At 37.0% G+C, this 17,203-nt stretch overlaps 1 protein-coding gene across 10 annotated transcripts in view; it reads right to left on the bottom strand.

The window, feature by feature from the left end:
• PPP1R12B (protein phosphatase 1 regulatory subunit 12B) overlaps positions 1–17,203 on the bottom strand; it is a 118,121-nt gene that overhangs the window by 9,803 nt on the left and 91,115 nt on the right. For 2 of the 10 annotated variants that reach the window (XM_083361077.1, XM_083361075.1), the window contains 5 exons: positions 15,110–15,126; positions 14,540–14,675; positions 13,427–13,531; positions 13,148–13,201; positions 10,485–10,535 (listed from right to left, as the gene is read on the bottom strand). In XM_083361077.1, coding sequence (XP_083217203.1) covers positions 10,485–10,535; positions 13,148–13,201; positions 13,427–13,531; positions 14,540–14,675; positions 15,110–15,126 — 363 coding nt within the window. Of the gene's footprint in view, positions 1–403; positions 584–10,484; positions 10,536–13,147; positions 13,202–13,426; positions 13,532–14,539; positions 14,676–15,109; positions 15,127–17,203 lie in introns of those variants that run through there. The other 8 variants (XM_083361076.1, XM_083361074.1, XM_083361080.1 and 5 more) reach the window with 8 other exon arrangements.

Raw genomic sequence — 17,203 nt, forward strand, 5'->3', positions numbered from 1 at the left:
GATTACAAGATATTAATGAAAAAAATCAAGTAACTTACTACTGGTTCTTATATCTCAACCACACACCTATATTCTGATCGTTCATTCTACTTCTTTCATTCACATTTTATTCAACACTGTCTTTAAAAGGCAAAGTAAAGCCAAAATATTTTTTAACTTATATTGGAGATTTTTCTGATATGAAACTCAATGGAGAAAATGCATACCTTGAAAAGGAGCAACTCTATAAATCAGGAATGGTATCTCCAAAATAAGGACTATACCTTGAAGGAACAGCACTTGAAAAGGAAATTATTCAATGGCATATTGCTATTGGGGTATCATCCTCCTTATTAAACACGTTTAGGAAGAAAGTAGAATGAGTAGTTGATAGCTCGAACAGATAATAAGAGCAAAGACCTGCCTGGAAGAATGGAAGGAGAGGTGAGATCAACTGGAAGGGGAGGTGCTATAGCTCTTCTGACTCTGGGGGCTCAGCGGACTGCGAGAGCCTGGCTACCACCCGGGTCAAAGCCCTGTTTTCGGCCAGCAGTTGCTCATTCATCTGTCTCAAAGTGTGAATCTGTTTGAGCTGATGAAGGTTCTGTAAAGTGAGACATGGAGGAGATAGACAAAGACAAAACAAAATATAAAAAGCACAGAAACGTGAATTGTGAGGGGAAAAAAGAGCAGCAATGAGAGGTGGACAGCAGTGAAATTGCAAAAGAAACTCAACAACACACTGAAGTGTTAGAAACACTGAAAAGAAGCCAAAGAGGCTGTTCCTTCTGCTCACTTTTCAAATTTAAAGGTAAATTTATCATCATGAAATAAACAATTTTGTAGCTCTGAATGCAATTATAGAGAGAGTTTGGTGAAGTGTTTAAGATAACATGCTAGAAATCCAGACACCATGAGTTCAGGTCCTGTCTTAGGTACAAAGCCAGCTGGGTGACTCTCTCAGTCCTAGGAAGCAAGCAATGGCAAATCATTTCCAAACAACCTCACAAGAAAACTACAGATTATCCAGGCTGTTGTCAGCAGTCAAAACTGGCATGTGCACATTTGTACAAACACACACAAACTTAATTATACCTGTAACAGGCATCAGGGCAATTCTGGGCATAATTTTCCCCCCACTGTCAATTAATGAAAGATTGTCATCTAAGAGCTGGATGCAAAAGTTAAGTGTCTTCATGAATCTCTTCCCCTGACTCTTCCCATCATTTAATGTATATTAAAGGACCAAGAGCCAAAAAGTATCAGAACATCTAGCAATATTTGAAAAGGAGAGTGAATTTGTACAAGTTAGTGATTCTCTGAAATCTTTCACAAATGCAGCCTATCAGTTTGTCTGTGCTGTGCTTTATAATGCCCTTTTCAGTTAAACTGTTCAAGCATTAGGCATCATTTGTGCTGAATCTTTTAAAACGCAAAATTTCCATTTTAAAATATGTGAATATTTCTAACAACTTTATTAAGAAATACAAATAAAATTTAAAACCTTTATTTTCTTCAAAAAGTATCTATTGTAATAAAGATTTCTATTTCTTTTTTTTTTAGAATTTTAGAAAATTTAGTTTAGGATATAACCTTTATATAAGAAACCATTTTTTTTTAAAAAAAAAGGAGATATGTTCAACTATATTCTCTAAAACAGTCAGTCATTGGCATCCTTCAGTCTCGAGAGACTACGGTATCGTGCTCTGGAAAGAGGTCCTAAAGCAGCATCTGGTGTGGCTAAAAAGGCCAATTCGAGAGTGGCAGCCCCTTCCACACTGAGGACAGATACAATCTGTCCTGTCCAGCCCCCAGATTTTGCTGGTTCCTGGACTGCCTCTTTGCCTCAGCCTGCTGCACAAGTGTCTCTTCGAATTGGAGAAGGCCATGCTGTGTCTTTAGCCTCCAAGCTGAGGGATCAGAGGTCAAGGTTTCCCAGCTGTTAATGTTCATTCCCAAGGCCTTTAGATCCCTCTTGCAGATATCTTTATATCGCAACTCTGGTCTCCCTCTGGGGTGCTTTCCCTGCACTAGTTCTCCATACAGGAGCTCTTTCAGAATCCAACCATCAGCCATTCTCACGACATGCCCAAGCCAGCATAGATGTTGCTGTTTCAATAGTGTATACATGCTAGAAATTCCAGCACATTCCAGGACTGCGCCATTTGGAACTTTGTCATGCCAGGTGATGCCAAGAATACATCGGAGACAGTATGGAAAAACAGTATGGAAGTTGGAATGAAAGGTGAAAAAAAATGAATAATTCAAGCAGTATATAATTAGGCCACTAAATCTGTCTATGACAGATTTGTGTTTTCTTAAGAAAATGTAAGATTATTTGTCTAATAACTCAAAATGTAAATGAGGCAGAATGCAGAAATGAACAAAATTATTTAAAAGGTACTCACTATAATTATATTCCCTAGCATATTAATGCTAAAATTATTCTGTTGAAAAACTGAATGTTTACGCCCCAAAATACAAGATAAGTATATCCTTGTAATAACAATTTCCAGAGAAATCACTATACAGTAAATCTAACACAGTAATCTTGCTTTTGATGTTTTTTGGAGTTGATTAGAATAGTTTACAAGGGCATGTAGAAGCAATCAGTTTCCAAATTACAAATCATAACTGTAATTATATTAAATTACAGGCTCCTCCTCTTTATTTCTGCCATTTCAAACACATTAATTAAATCTTGCTCCAGATATAACCACTTTATTTCATACTCCTAGAATTTCTCAGTCAGCCATGCTTTAGGCCAGGCATGTCAAACTCACGATGTCACATGATGTCGCGTGACATATTGCGACTTTTCCCCCATTGCTGGCAATGGGGTGGGCGTGGTTTCAGCATGACGCATCCGGCCTGCGGCCTGGCAGTTTGACTTGCCTGCTTTATGCTAATCTTCAAAGCCACTCATGCTCAGCAGAAATGTATCTGAACATTTGTGCTTCTTACTCTTGTATTTTTAAAGCACTCTCTATTCTAACCAGGAATATAAATTCTGGCAAGTATATGGTCAGATAAGAGATAGCATAGCCCACAGCTGGATAGTGGGAGAGGCAAGAGGCTCAGAAGAGACTCTTCTCAGGCTGTAATGGAGATGGGGGGATTGTACTTTCAGTCTTGCAAGATAGATCTCGGCTTTGCAGAGTAGATCAGATAGGAATCACAACCAGGTGAACTAATTCTACTTTATTTAAAGTTGCATTGCCAAAATCTTGCAGATCTGAAAGAACAATTCTTCTGAGCCTCTTGCCCCACCTACTAGTCACCTGCTGTCTCTTATCTGACCATTCCCTTGACACCATCTTAGCCTAATCTCCTAAGGTCTTTTCCAAATACCATCACAGCAATTCTCATGTAATTACTGCAATGTGTGTATGAAAGAGATTCATTTTCCTGTTGGGCGAAGAAAGTATATAAATCTGCCATGCTCTCAAATCTATTGAAATTAGAGGGGACAAAAACTGGTTTCAGTTGGAATTTGCAACCCTGAGGAGGAGGGCAGGGCATGAGCTTTTTGTTTGTCAACTCCTCCTCCTTCCCACAATTTTAGCTCACCTTTATTTTGATAGATAGTTAATACATGCTAAAAGGTAGCAGTTTTTAAAAAAATCTATTTTATATGTACTGGCAGCCAATTTTATCTATCACGCATATCTCCCAACTTTGTATTAGAGGAGGTTTTGAGAGGTTTTGAATAGAAGAGAAACTAAATTAATTCTCTCCTACTTTAAATAAGTTTTAAAAGCACCCTGCACTACCTCTGGATGTTTCAGACATTCCTTTGAAACTGTGGCTTGCACAAATTAGAACAGTCTTACTCTACTCTGAGATAAAACACTGAAGCACAAACGGTTAAAATCACAATATATGTAGTTCAGTAATCTTGTTCCTATTATGCCGACATGTGGCAACAAACAGCTTTAAGTGTTTTGTGACAGTTTAGATTTTTATGTCTCTGTAAGTGAGCTGCAGACACTAAGAAAAAAAAGTTGCTATACAACAGAATAGGAATGTGATTCAAAAGTGAGCTTTTTGAAAGCTTGATAAGCCTAAATAAAACAACGGCATTGGCAAGACTGAGGTACAATGTAGGTATATTTGCTATATTAAGTCAAGGTGACTCTAGTATAAAAAGAAGCTGCAGACAGATACAGCATATGATGCAAGAATGGACGTCATTCAAAAAATGTAGACACAATGAAAATGGTCTCTATTATTCATTCTCTCTCTCTGTCTCTCTGTCTCTCTCTTACACACACAAACACACACACACACAAAGAGAGAGAGAGAGAGAGAGAGAGAGAGAGAGAGAGAGAGAGAGAGAGAGAGAGAGAGAAGTGGCAGACCACCGTATTTGTTTAAAAAGTTACCTCAATAAATAACTCATGAATAAGGCCATCGGCGGTTTTCATAACTTCACACATACACATTGTGTGCTTCAAAACATTCCAACAGAGTCAGTTTCACAGCTATTTACTTCATCTCTCATTAGTAAGAGGTGAAATGTCCACATTTACAGTAGGTTATTTTAAGTCTTTTTTTCAGAAAAAAAGAATTTGATAGTTATACTATCACAGTAGGAAGGCACAATGTAACTCTAACTGCATTCTAATATTTCTTCTAATATTGCACATTATCAACAATAGATCAAATGCATTCCCATTTCAGTTCTTTTAATAGTTCATCTATAAATACATTCAGTCATGTAGAAAGATCATACCTAGATAGGTGATGCAGCCCATCTCTTGAAGCTGGACTGCAATGTGAACTACTGAAATGTTTTCTTTTAAAGAGACAGAGTACAATTTAAATAGAGCTCAGCTTCAAAAAAATTAATAAATAAACATATGGTAAAATCAGTTTAAGTGTTTCCGTTAATGGTTATTCTGAAACTGGAACTATCCCCAATAGGTCAGGAATTTGCTTTCCTCACAATCATGTTTTTAGAGGTTCAGGAATTCTTATTCTTGAAACAGAAATATTTCAGAAGCCAAGCAAATCTGTAATTCCCTCTTATATAATAGAAAAATAAGCACCAAGAGAAAGACAAACAAAACAAAGGCACAAAAGTTTCTATTGTGCAGACAAGCAGTGTTATCCTGTCAAATCAGTTTTACATTATCAGGCCACTAAGGACAGCATAACAGACATATCACCTTACTTCAGCAATCAGAAATTGCTGTAACAGGAGAATGACAGTTCTTCAGAGCAGGTGTTTTGGAGAGAGGTGTATCAAGCAAGAGGAGCTACTTTAGAGGACAATTTCTGCTCCAACTCCTCAAGCACTAACTAGCTTTTTGTTAAGTCTGAAAAGAACTAAAAGCCCAATAAAGAAATAAGAAAACCAGAAGCCTGACAATAGCTGTCCTTTTAATGAATCCACTAATATCAAGAGACTTTTCCCTAAATTGTGACATGGAATAGGCATATTTCAAGACTAGGGCTGAAGAAGAGAGAGAGAAGCTAATTTACAAGAATTCAATGAATTATGCAGGAATAATTTCTCCTTTTGGATCAGGTCTACAGCTCGGTAGTTCGAGACCTGAGTGCTGTGAGACAGAGTGAGCTCCTGTTACTTGTTGAACCTAGCAGTTTGAAAGCATGTAAATGCGAGTAGATGAATAGTACTGCATATAAGCATGTGATAATGCTGCATATAACAGCATTCTATGTTTAGTCATATGCTTTGTGCAGCAGCATGATGCCATGATATCCAAATGATGGCGGAAACGTCTCTTGACAAATTGTCAAGAAGTGGAGATGAGCACTCCTCCCTAAGTCAGTCACAACTAGTGAGGTAAAACCCATGGGGAAATATTTACCTTTACCTTTTTAATAGCCGCTTTGGAAGAGGAGATGGATGCAGGATTGTTTTGTTTTGGTGGACTTAAAAGTTTGAGTGATCTTTGAAAAAAATATTATGCGCTTCTATAGTTTTGTGAGCAGGTGGTTCCATCATAAAACAACATGTTTTAACATGGCCATTTTGGTCAGATAACTTAGAAAGTATAAAGGTTGGGAAAAGTTGCTATGTAAAGATATTCTGTGTAAGATTCCTACATTTCCAAAGGCTAGGGTTCATGAAAGTTGGAACTCTTAAGATTATTTGTAGAAACCTTCAGGGAATTTTCATGGCTAATTAAAGAAAAAAAATCCTCAATTTATGCCAAAGTCTCAGAAGTAGATATACATTTGAGAAGAGCGGGACTGGCATCTCCAGTAGTGACATGAAAGCCCTTGATACTTTTCCCATCCACAAGAGAGAGGGTTACAAATCAAGTGCACCTCTGTCAACAGCTACTGGCTGCAAAACAGGTGGAAAGGTAGGCAGACATTTCTAAAGACAGCAAAGGGACAACATTCAACCTTTGTCATCATGACTTCTGTTTGGTAGTTCTGGTAGTTTCATTTTGTACAAATCATGGACATTATTTATCACAGTATTACTAAAACATCTTCAACATCTCAGTTTGTCTCTGGTCCCAATTCAAAGATACAGATTTTAACTGTAGAGAATCTGTGGGAGGTACTTACTAAAGTGCAGCCCTATGACTAGGAAGACTAAATTTCCATTATGACATTTGGCCAGCTGCTGTTTCTTAATTCAGTCCACCTAACAGGTTATTGTAAGGACAAATAAAGAAGATTTGTACATAAACTGCCTTAAGCTGAAGAAAAGGTGGGATAAAAGATGAGATGATATATTGGAAAGAAGCCTGTTTTTACATGTTCCTATTCACATGATTAAATTTGAGACTTTAATTTAATTTAATTTAATTTTAATTTAATAATATTTCTATACAGCCCTTCTCCCTGAGGACTCAGGGCGGTTCACAGGGCAGAATAAAATACTAAATACAAACATTAAAAAGAGATTAAATGATTGCCCAAGTTAAAACAATTGGAATACAATTCTAAAACCCCAAGATAAGATTAAGAAACCAAAAATAAAAAACCCCACCAATCCCCATCAGGCTAGGCCGGCTTGAACAAACAAAAACGTCTTGAGATCGCGACGAAAGGAGCGAAGATCGGGCGCCATCCGGAGCTCTACCGGCAGCTGATTCCACAGCTCCGGAGCGCCCACAGAGAAGGATCTCCCCCTGGGGGCCACCAATCGACATTCTCTGATCGGTGGCACCCTGAGGAGGCCCTCTCTGTGGGAACGCATAGGGCGCAGGGAGCTTGATGCCGGCAGCAGATGTTCCCTAAGGTACTTCCGGCCCCATGCCACGGAGGGCTTTAAACACCGTTACCAGTACCTTGAATCTCACCCGGAAGACAACTGGCAACCAATGCAGCTCACGGAGCAGAGGTGTAACGTGGGAGTATCGGGAGACTCCCAACACAACTCTCGCGGCTGCATTCTGTACCAGTTGGAGCTTCCGGGTGGTCCTCAAGGGCAGCCCCATGTAGAGAGCGTTGCAGTAGTCCAGACGAGAGGACACGAGCGCATGAGTGACCGTGCACAAATCATCCCGGCTAAGATAGGGCCGCAACTGGTGCACCAGGGGAACCTGGGCGAAGGCCCCCCTAGTCACAGCTCCTATATGATCTTCCAAGGTGAGCCGTGAATCTAGGAGGACTCCCAAGTTGCGAGCCCTATCTACGGGGGGTAATAGTTCACCCCCCATAGCCAGAGGTGGAATATCCGAATAAACCCGGGATGAAGGTATGCAAAGCCACTCAGTCTTGTCGGGGTTGAGTTGAAGTCTGTTCCTCCCCATCCAGACCCGAACCGCCTCCAGGCAACGGGACATCACGTTGAGGGCATCACTGGGGTGGTTTGGGGTCGAAAGGAAAAGTTGGGTATCATCAGCATACTGATGATACCCAACTCCAAAACCACGAATGATCTCACCCAGCGGTTTCATGTAGATGTTGAACAGGAGAGGCGAGAGGACCGACCCCTGAGGAACTCCACAAATGAGAGACCTCGCGGTCGACCTCTGCCCTCCTGCCAACACCGACTGCGAACGTCCCTGGAGATAGGAGGAGAACCACTGTAAGACTGTGCCTCCCACTCCCAATCCCATGAGACGACGCAGCAAGATACCATGGTCGATGGTATCGAAAGCCGCCGAGAGGTCTAATAGGACTAGAACAGAGGAATATCCCCTGTCCCGAGCCCTCCAGAGATCATTCACCAGCGCGACCAATGCCGTCTCCGTGCTGTGCCCGGGCCTGAAACCCGATTGGTACGGGTCTAGATAATCCGCTTCATCCAGGACCAGAGGGAGCTGATGCGCCACCACACTCTCAACAACCTTCGCAAGAAAGCGAAGGTTGGAGACAGGACGAAAGTTGTTCAATACAGCTGGGTCCAAGGCAGGCTTCTTGAGGAGAGGCCTCACCACCGCCTCTTTCAAGACGGCGAGGAAGATACCCTCACTCAGAGAGGCCGATATAACTGCCTGGAACCAGCTGCGTGTCCTCTCCCGGGCTGCATAGACCAGCCAGGAAGGGCACGGGTCCAATAAACATGTGGTGGTGCTCAGCCTCCCCATGATCCTGTCCACTTCCTCCAGAGTCACAGAATCAAACTCCTCCCAGGTGATATCGACAAGACCGCCCGTGTCCTGATCGTCAGACTCTTTGCTTAAGATACCATCCTTGCTGAGATATATACTAAATGAGCACTCTTGGAACAGAACTTTGCCGTGCGGGTCTCTTTATTATTTGCAGCTGATACTTTATTATAACATTTTAACACTTTTTGCTGCAATAGAACTTTATAAATTATGTTCTTTCTACTATTTTATAGTTACACTTTTAATTATGCTTTTAGTTTCAGTTTGTATAATTTCAGTTTAAATTTTAGATTTGTTTTTAAAGTTGTGTAAGCTGCCCTGGGAAAATTTATTTTGAAAGCTGGATTATGTACTTATCAAATATATAAATGTATACATTAGCATTTTATAATTATGGTGAGGTTGGTTGACATGGAATTAAAAAAATGATTCTAAAAAACACACTCTGAAGCCTTCCAACTCTCTGAATCCTCAGAGATATTCCATTTCACATAAAATCTGAGGTAGGGATCCTTACTCTGGAAATCATGCTTCATCCAAAATAAGTGTTCATGACTTTCTTACATAATTACCAATTGTGCATTTAATTTATATAGTAATTAAGGATAGAGAAAATACACGTAGCAAAAGAAATTCAACTAAACATCATCAGTAATAATTTCAGAAGATACAACGGATTTCTTGCAAGGAAATGTTGGCTATTGGCTCTGTTAAGTGTCAAAACCTTTGAGACTTTAAGTTTTAATATATTGATACTAGGTTAAAAAGTTCAAACTACATTCTCATATATTGTAATATGTACCAAATTTACATGTGAATAATTGTGGATACTAATCCTGGATATCTGTAGAGTCATAGTAATAATAAATGTCAATACATATACATATACACACACGTATGTGTACATGTATGTAATATCACATAACAATCACAGTCAATGTTTCCCAAGTATAGTAGCAATTTTCTGATGTGTGGCCTTTAGTACCCAGAATTTGCCTGTAAGCATGGCCATTGTTAAGAATACTGGGAGTTGAAAGCCATACATCTGAAAATTGCCAGGACTGGGAAACATTAATCAAGGTGCAGAAACCACCTACATTATTTAGTAACTTCTCTATCTTTCAAAATACACAAAATGATTATTCATATTTAATGGACTTAAAATTATTGATAAAAAGTTTTCCTTTACCACATAATAGCACTACAATCTTGCCTTAAAGTTGCAATTCTTATGACTCTTTTGAATACATATGCTTAAAACAGTAACATTTAAGGCTTATTTTAATCTTTCATCTACTGTTGGTTTTTGGAAACAGCTTCTTGTTTATTAGTTATTTCTTAAATTTATACATATTTATAACTCTACAAGTAGCAAAACTATTGCCTTCCAACAGAATATTTTCCCACTAAAAATATAGGAAGCATTTTTGATAATATGAACTGATCTTCCCAGTGTTTCATATTTAAAAAATCAAGTAGGAATAAAAGCTTCATTTTTATAAATCATAAGAATTCAGGTATATCCAAAGACAAGGCATTTGAGAAAGGAATGTAATAAGAAAGACTAAAATATTTGACTTACAAGGAGGAAAATCATTTATAGGTAAAATACTGTTTCAACTTTTAATTAACATTCAGTTGAATCAGTAGGCCAATATTAGAAAGGCTTAGAAGGAATCCTTAGTAGCCAAGTTTGAACACAATACAGGCACAGATAACAACGTTTTGGTAAAATTGCTGCAGAATAGATTGCATCAAAATGTGGAAGAAAAATGTTAGAAAATGCTTCCAACTCAACCGGAAAAGTATACCTGTTAGCCAGCACCGCTGTTTTGAATGAGTGAATTTAGTTAGAAGATTTGTATAAGATTTTAATTATGATTAATTCTATTCCTACATGGCAATTTAAAAGATGCTATTGGATTTAGAAGATGGCAGATAAATGGTACATTTTCATACCTTCATCTCTTCTTCCATTTCAGAAAGTTTCCTTTCAAGGGCTCGTTTTTCCTGTTCAGGAAATATTTTCACAGTAATCATCTTTCATGAGATTTGAGAAAGTACAATAAATCTCATAGGCTTAAGGGTTTTCAAATACAATACAGTCTTACTCCAAGGCAAAAATCCCCTCTGTGCCATATAATACTTCCCGTTACTCAACTCTTTTTCATTATCCTTTCTCGTTTCTTTCAACCCCAACTTCGAATGGACACAGTAGCTGTATTCTTTCAATTTTTGATTCTATTTGTTTCGTCACATGTGCACATTAGAGCCAAACCAATTTCCATACATCAGTAACAGATCTTTTTTTCTACTTAGATAACAAAAATGACACAGCAAAGGGCCAAAATCTTGCCCCAAACAATTAGATATTTTATTTAAATAATGGGAACTATGCACTGGACATACCATTCCATAGCAAACAATGTCGATACCACTGACACCCAACAACCAACATCCATCTTTTTTCCCCCAGAGAATAGCAGCAAAAAAGAAAGGGGATGGTTAGAATTAATTTATGACCAATAGAGTTTTCATTTCATTTTGGTAAGATTGGCTGTTAGGCACTCTACAAGACTATTAAAAGTCTTATATACTGATAGGGCTTGGAAGAAACTTAACTTTGTTACTAATTAGGCTTGATAATGATTATATAACATATATGCGTTTCACCTGTAGGTCTGAATCACAGGTAGTCCTTGACTTAAGAACACAATTAGGACAAGTAATTCTGGTCACAAGTCGAGTCACCTTGGTGTAAATCCAGCTTAACCAACAAAAATTGGCAAAAAAAGTCTGAAATTGTGATCACATGTAGGTGGGACACTGGAACTGGTTGTAAATATGCACTTGTTGCCAGTCAAATTGTGATCATGTGACTAGGGATGAAGTGATGGTTGTAACTTTCAGTTTAGGTGATAACTGACATTTTCAGAGCTGTTGTTAAATAGTTGTTAATCGAAGACTACCTGTATGCTGAAAGTTTTTTTTAAAAAAACTATTATCCTCAAAAGTAACCCTTTCAAGTAATTGGAATATCAGATATTAATGTTGATATTTTTAACAATTTTGAAACAACAAATTATTCTTACTTCAGATTTTCAAAATCAAAATGAAATCAATAAATACTCTTATTTATTATATAGCATTTACTGCCATACAATGAGAGCAATGTGTAGGTCATATATAGTATTAGATTTACCATACTGCAAAATCCAAGCAGTTATAACCAATTCTTTAAAAAATAAAGTTCTTTAAAGTTAATAAAAATACGGTAAGCTAGCCTGAGAGCTTATTGTTGTTGTTAGTTGTGAAGTCATGTCTGACCCATTGCGACCCCATGGACAATGTTCCTCCAGGCCTTCCTGTCCTCTACCATCTTCTGGAGTCCATTTAGGCTCACGCCTACTGCTTCAGTGACTCCATCCAGCCACCTCATTATTTTTTATTATTATTATTATTATTATTATTATTATTATTATTATTATTATTATTATTATTATCATCATCATCATCATCATCATCTAAGCATAAGTATCAGCTACCATTTCTTGAGGGCAGGGCCCTATTCTCCATCACCCCAAACCAAAGCAATTTCTAGCCTTCCTTTCATGTATTACAAATAGTGTATTGCATCTTTTGTTGCTAGAAATGGTATTGTCCAATTCAGTTGCTGAATTTCACTTCATTGTAAACAATCACCTCCACTCCAATTGGCTACTGTGTCATGTGGCAGGATCTAGACAATGTTGCCCTGGGCTATTTGCCCCACCTTCCCAGAAGGTAGGAACCTGAGATTTCCCCCCCCCCTTAATTTCATTCTACCTGCTCTCCTCCTTAGTTCTACTCTATTTATCTGCCTGCTTCTAATATGTTTGAATCCTTAGCAATTATGAATAAGGGTAGAAAAGGAGCCAAAGAAGAGAAGGAGTCAGATTGTTGGACTAGTGATACACTGGATCTTTTATTTAACAATTTAACTGGTATTAGTGAAAAGTTGAATCTTCGTGTGTGTGTGTGTGTGTGTGTGTGTTTTCTCACCAATTAGTCAAAGAAATGGTAGATTTCCTCCTCCATCACCTTTTTTGAACCAGGTGAAATTTACTGGGGCTCTACCAGTTTCCCCTTCTAGCAAAGTGACAAGAATGTGAAAATGGCTCTTCCGTCACACTATATAAGAAGGGAGAATGGAAGGGTGAGTTGGTGGAAGGTGCTCCCACAAAATATCAGAAGAAACAATGAAAAAGAAAGTGATTGGTATTTTCTTTTCCAGTATGGATGGAAGGTATAAAGAAGCAGGGGAATCCACCAATGGCCAGCCATGGTAAGCTGGTTCTGATAGAACACCATGCTGTCAACATAGAACAAAGGAATGAAATCCAGAAATTAACTTCTTAAGCTGCCTTCATTTCCAGTTTACAGAGAGGAGCCAAATAGCGTAAAATGCAGTGCAGAAAAGTTCTGAGAATTCAAATAAGTAACTTCAAGAGCTAGGTATTATCCAGAAATAATTGGATGCTTTGGGAATCTTTTGCTAGGAAAAGAATAATATTTCTGTTTTGCTTTGCTTTTCAAAGTGCTAATGCAATCCAAGTAGATTCTGAAAACCCATAAAGACTTACCTTTTTTTCCATCTCAAGCATGCTTGAACGATCTGAGCTTTTCTCCAGTTTCTGCTATTGAAAACAAACAAACAAAAAACTTTGTTGCAAAGTAATATTTTTTTGCAGTATTGTTTAAAACAATAATCAAGTATTTATCAGAAATCCAGACTATACATAGATTATTGCACTCAGTGTTTTTTCAGGTACTATTAATTCTCTTATCAACAATAATAAACACTTTTTTATTTGCCTAGGTTTTTTTTTTAGTACATCCCTGATTTCCTAGAATTTATTTACCTGAGTTAGTTTGTCCATTTTTGACTTAGTATCTGCGAGTTCCACCTGGGCATCTTGCAGTTTAGATTTCAGTTTCTGATTTTCAGACAGGGCACTCTCATACAGCTAAACAGGAAAAAAAACACAAAAGTGGAATTATACCTCAGTATTAGATAATATTCCATCTACTGAACAATCGATGGTGACATACTGGAGAATGATGGTTTGCAAGACTTGCTATTTCATATCCTCTAGAAAATCAAGTTTTATTGCAGCTCATTTAATTTTCAGCCAACATCTTCGGGTAACTGCATAATTTCATGACAGTCCTGCATCACTCCAGGCATATCCTTTTAGTTCATGTGGAATGAAAGTACAGCCTGGAAGTGCTTCTCATAGCAATATTTTGAACTTTACCAGATAAAATTCAGTTTAAAATGATGGTTGGTAAATTATTTGCAATTTGCAATGTTTCATATAACATTTTGGCTATTGATCTTCCAAGTAAACCAAATATACGTTCAAATGCATCTCGGAAAATTACTGAAAAAATTAGACATTATATTCAAATTGTACACCAACATTTTCTTATTCCATACAAAGGGAAAGGAATCAAAGTCAACAACTTCATGGAAAAGGCAAACATAGGAATGCAAATACAGTTATTTGTAATATTATCCAGGCACATTATTAAACTTATTTGAAACTGGACTTTAAAATCATTTCCTTGATATATTTCTATTTCTGTCTTTTATTGGGGCTTTGAATCTGTATTATTTCATTGGCTTCTTCACTGGTTTCCAGCCACATTTGAAACCGCTTGTATTAAAACTGATAAAAAGAAAACAATGGGGAAGAAAAGAAGAAGAGATAATCTTATCCAGCGATACAAAAAGGATAGTGTAGGAATTGGATTTGGCCTGGAAACATCTTTGTTTGCAATTCCCAAAGACTTCCAAGTGGGTAAGGTAAATATTTTGTATTTTGCATTGGGAAAGGTTAAGAGCAAAATAGGCTTTACCACCTGCCTCCCATGATACCTGATTCCCTGGGCATGTGGCTATTGAGACAATGAGAGAAGCCTAGCGCAGGCTTCAAATGAAAAGAAAAAGACAAATTTCAGCAGCGGCCCACCTTTTTATAATCCTTGATACTATCATCTTCTGTTCTGCTGCTGAGAGCGGCTCTTCTGGTATAGGCACTGCTGCGGCCTGAGGGTCGGTCACTAGGGGTATCACTAGTGACAGTGCTTGAACTTGCTGAATCCAGCCTGAAGTTAGATATAGTTTAAAGCAGGTTCATTCACTTTCAAAATCATTTATAACTTCAGGGGGGGGGGGGGAAAGTTCTTACAGAAGAGATACCCAATGCAAGGACAGAAAAATAACAAACTACTAAAAAATATTTACCTTTAGCTTAACATGCGTAGAAGTGAAAGAAAGAAAGTTCATTCAAAACTGACAGGAAAATATCATATTTGAAAGGCAAAGGAATTCAGATGAGAGGCGACCACACTGGTCAGATAAAAGATGGTAGTCTTGAAAACAAATACAAGGCCTCATGGGTATAGTTCCATAAGCAGTTAAGAAGAAGCTATTCATTCTGAAAATGTTTATGTTTATGTTTATTGGATTATATACCGCCCTTCTCCCGTAGGACTCAGGGCGGTTCACAAGGTATTTAAAATAACAATACAAATCTTACCTGGAGAGCCTTTCATGCTGTAAATAGAGATAAAAGAAGCTTAGATTAGCAATAGCAATAATAAACAGTTTTAACATTATAGCTGGAAAGCTGAAAGTATGACGATTATGAAAGTAAATGACAAATAACTATACTACAAATCCAGCAGGGCAGTAGCTCTGGAACTTATCTAGCAACTCTTTGAACTATTTTAAAATATTGCAGAATAACTGCAGTATTGGAGTTAAAAATCTTTCTTAAAACATACCATCAGATATTTCTGGCAACATCAGGATGACCCTGGTTAGACTAAAGTATCAACACGAACTTTAAAGAAAGTGTTTATATGGAACATATTTATATTAAATAAATGCAGAAGTGCCGTATTACCTGAAGCTCTTTTTATAACATTGAATTCTCATTCTTATATTACTAACTAGCATAGACAGTCTTATATTTAGGCATTTGTCATTTGTTACAGAAGAATGAAACACATATTCACATTCAAGTACACTATTCTTTCTGGAGATCTAATATCTAATGGCAAAGATTTTTCCTTAAAAACTTTAAGGAAACTTTCTATCAAAAGACTATATTTGTCAAACTAAGTGGTTTGTTTTCACATTAATTACATAAATAATTACAGAAAAATCTGTGAGCATTTATGTATAGGAAAGATCTATAAGCACATGCAGAGATATTAAACTATATACGTCTGACAATAGACATTTCTCTTTACTACTTAATTCTGAGATACTGCTTTGTATATTTAATAAGTCTTGATGTAACTTTTTAAATCAGAATTTATTTTGATTGCATTTTTTCAGTATCGATCTTAAAAATAATCACATGCTTTCTGTTTCATATGGAAATTGTACTACAGTTATATTAATTAATCTAAGTAATGTTTATCACATTCTGATGTGCAGCTGCTGTTATTTCTTAGATATTTGTTCTCAATTCTGAAACGGAACTCTTAAAATTTCTTTACTTAATACAAAATTGACAAATCTGCTCCAATTTTTTTTATAAACTGAACAACTTATAATTTATTATATTTAAACTAGATAACCTAAGCTTAAGATTTAAGGCCACATTAGCTTTCTAAATTTCATACTTATAACTTAAATCTATGAAGTAAATTATTTAGAAGTAAAACCTCATTTTATGACAATTATAAAAGTCATGTTTATTTTGCCAAGCAAATTGTTTTCTGACCATCAACATTTCACTATCCAACATTTGGATATTTTTCTGACAATGGCTCTAACAAGTTTTGCTGCCTAGAATAACTTAATACACCATTATTTTGTACATATATTAGGCCAAAGTTTCTTTTGCCAAAAATAGAGAAATACAGAGATATATGAAAACTAATGCCTATGCTTTAAATAAATAAAATTAGTTTTAATGGAAGCTTTCCATAACATGTCAAACATATGGAGGTAATCCACTTAAAGTATAGCAACGTAAGTATTTATATTCCACAAAGCAAAAGAACAGCATCTAACCATCCTTGTTTGGGCTTGCAAGCTAAGCAGGATTGAGGCTGGTAAGGACTTGGCTTGGAAACCACCATAGAATTCCTTTTAGCTGTAAACTACACTGGGAAGTAAAAAAATATATATTCTGGAAGAATGTGGCAGGAAATGATTTCTGTTATGCAGAAAACTGTATAGATATGACCATGTAGTCACCAATCAAGCACCAGTAGGGAGATTTTACTTAGAATACTTTCAAACAGAAAATTTGTCAAAAGAGGAAAGCACAATTCCAATTAAAGTACTGAGGCCGGCTAGTTTTCTCTAATAACATTACTACGAAGGAAGTATCTGTGTGAATATGCAGCATTCATCTATTTAAGAGGGGTACACGGCAAGGACTGTATTTATTTGAAAAGAAGACAACCCTGCATTTCCAACAGTTTCCCTTTTTATTCTACTCTCAGTACGTTCAAGAAGCCCTCCTATTTTAAAGACAAAGTGAGGGGGAAAAATTAATCTTTCTAGCAGACAAAGTTGGTATATCATTCTCAGGCATATCATGTACTGTATTCAAATATAAATGTAAAAAAGTGGGTTTGAGAGTATGTGTGTGTGCGTATAATATATAATT

The sequence above is a fragment of the Vipera ursinii genome, assembly GCF_947247035.1.
Source record: "Vipera ursinii genome assembly, chromosome: 3".
Classification (NCBI taxonomy): Eukaryota; Metazoa; Chordata; class Lepidosauria; order Squamata; family Viperidae; genus Vipera; species Vipera ursinii.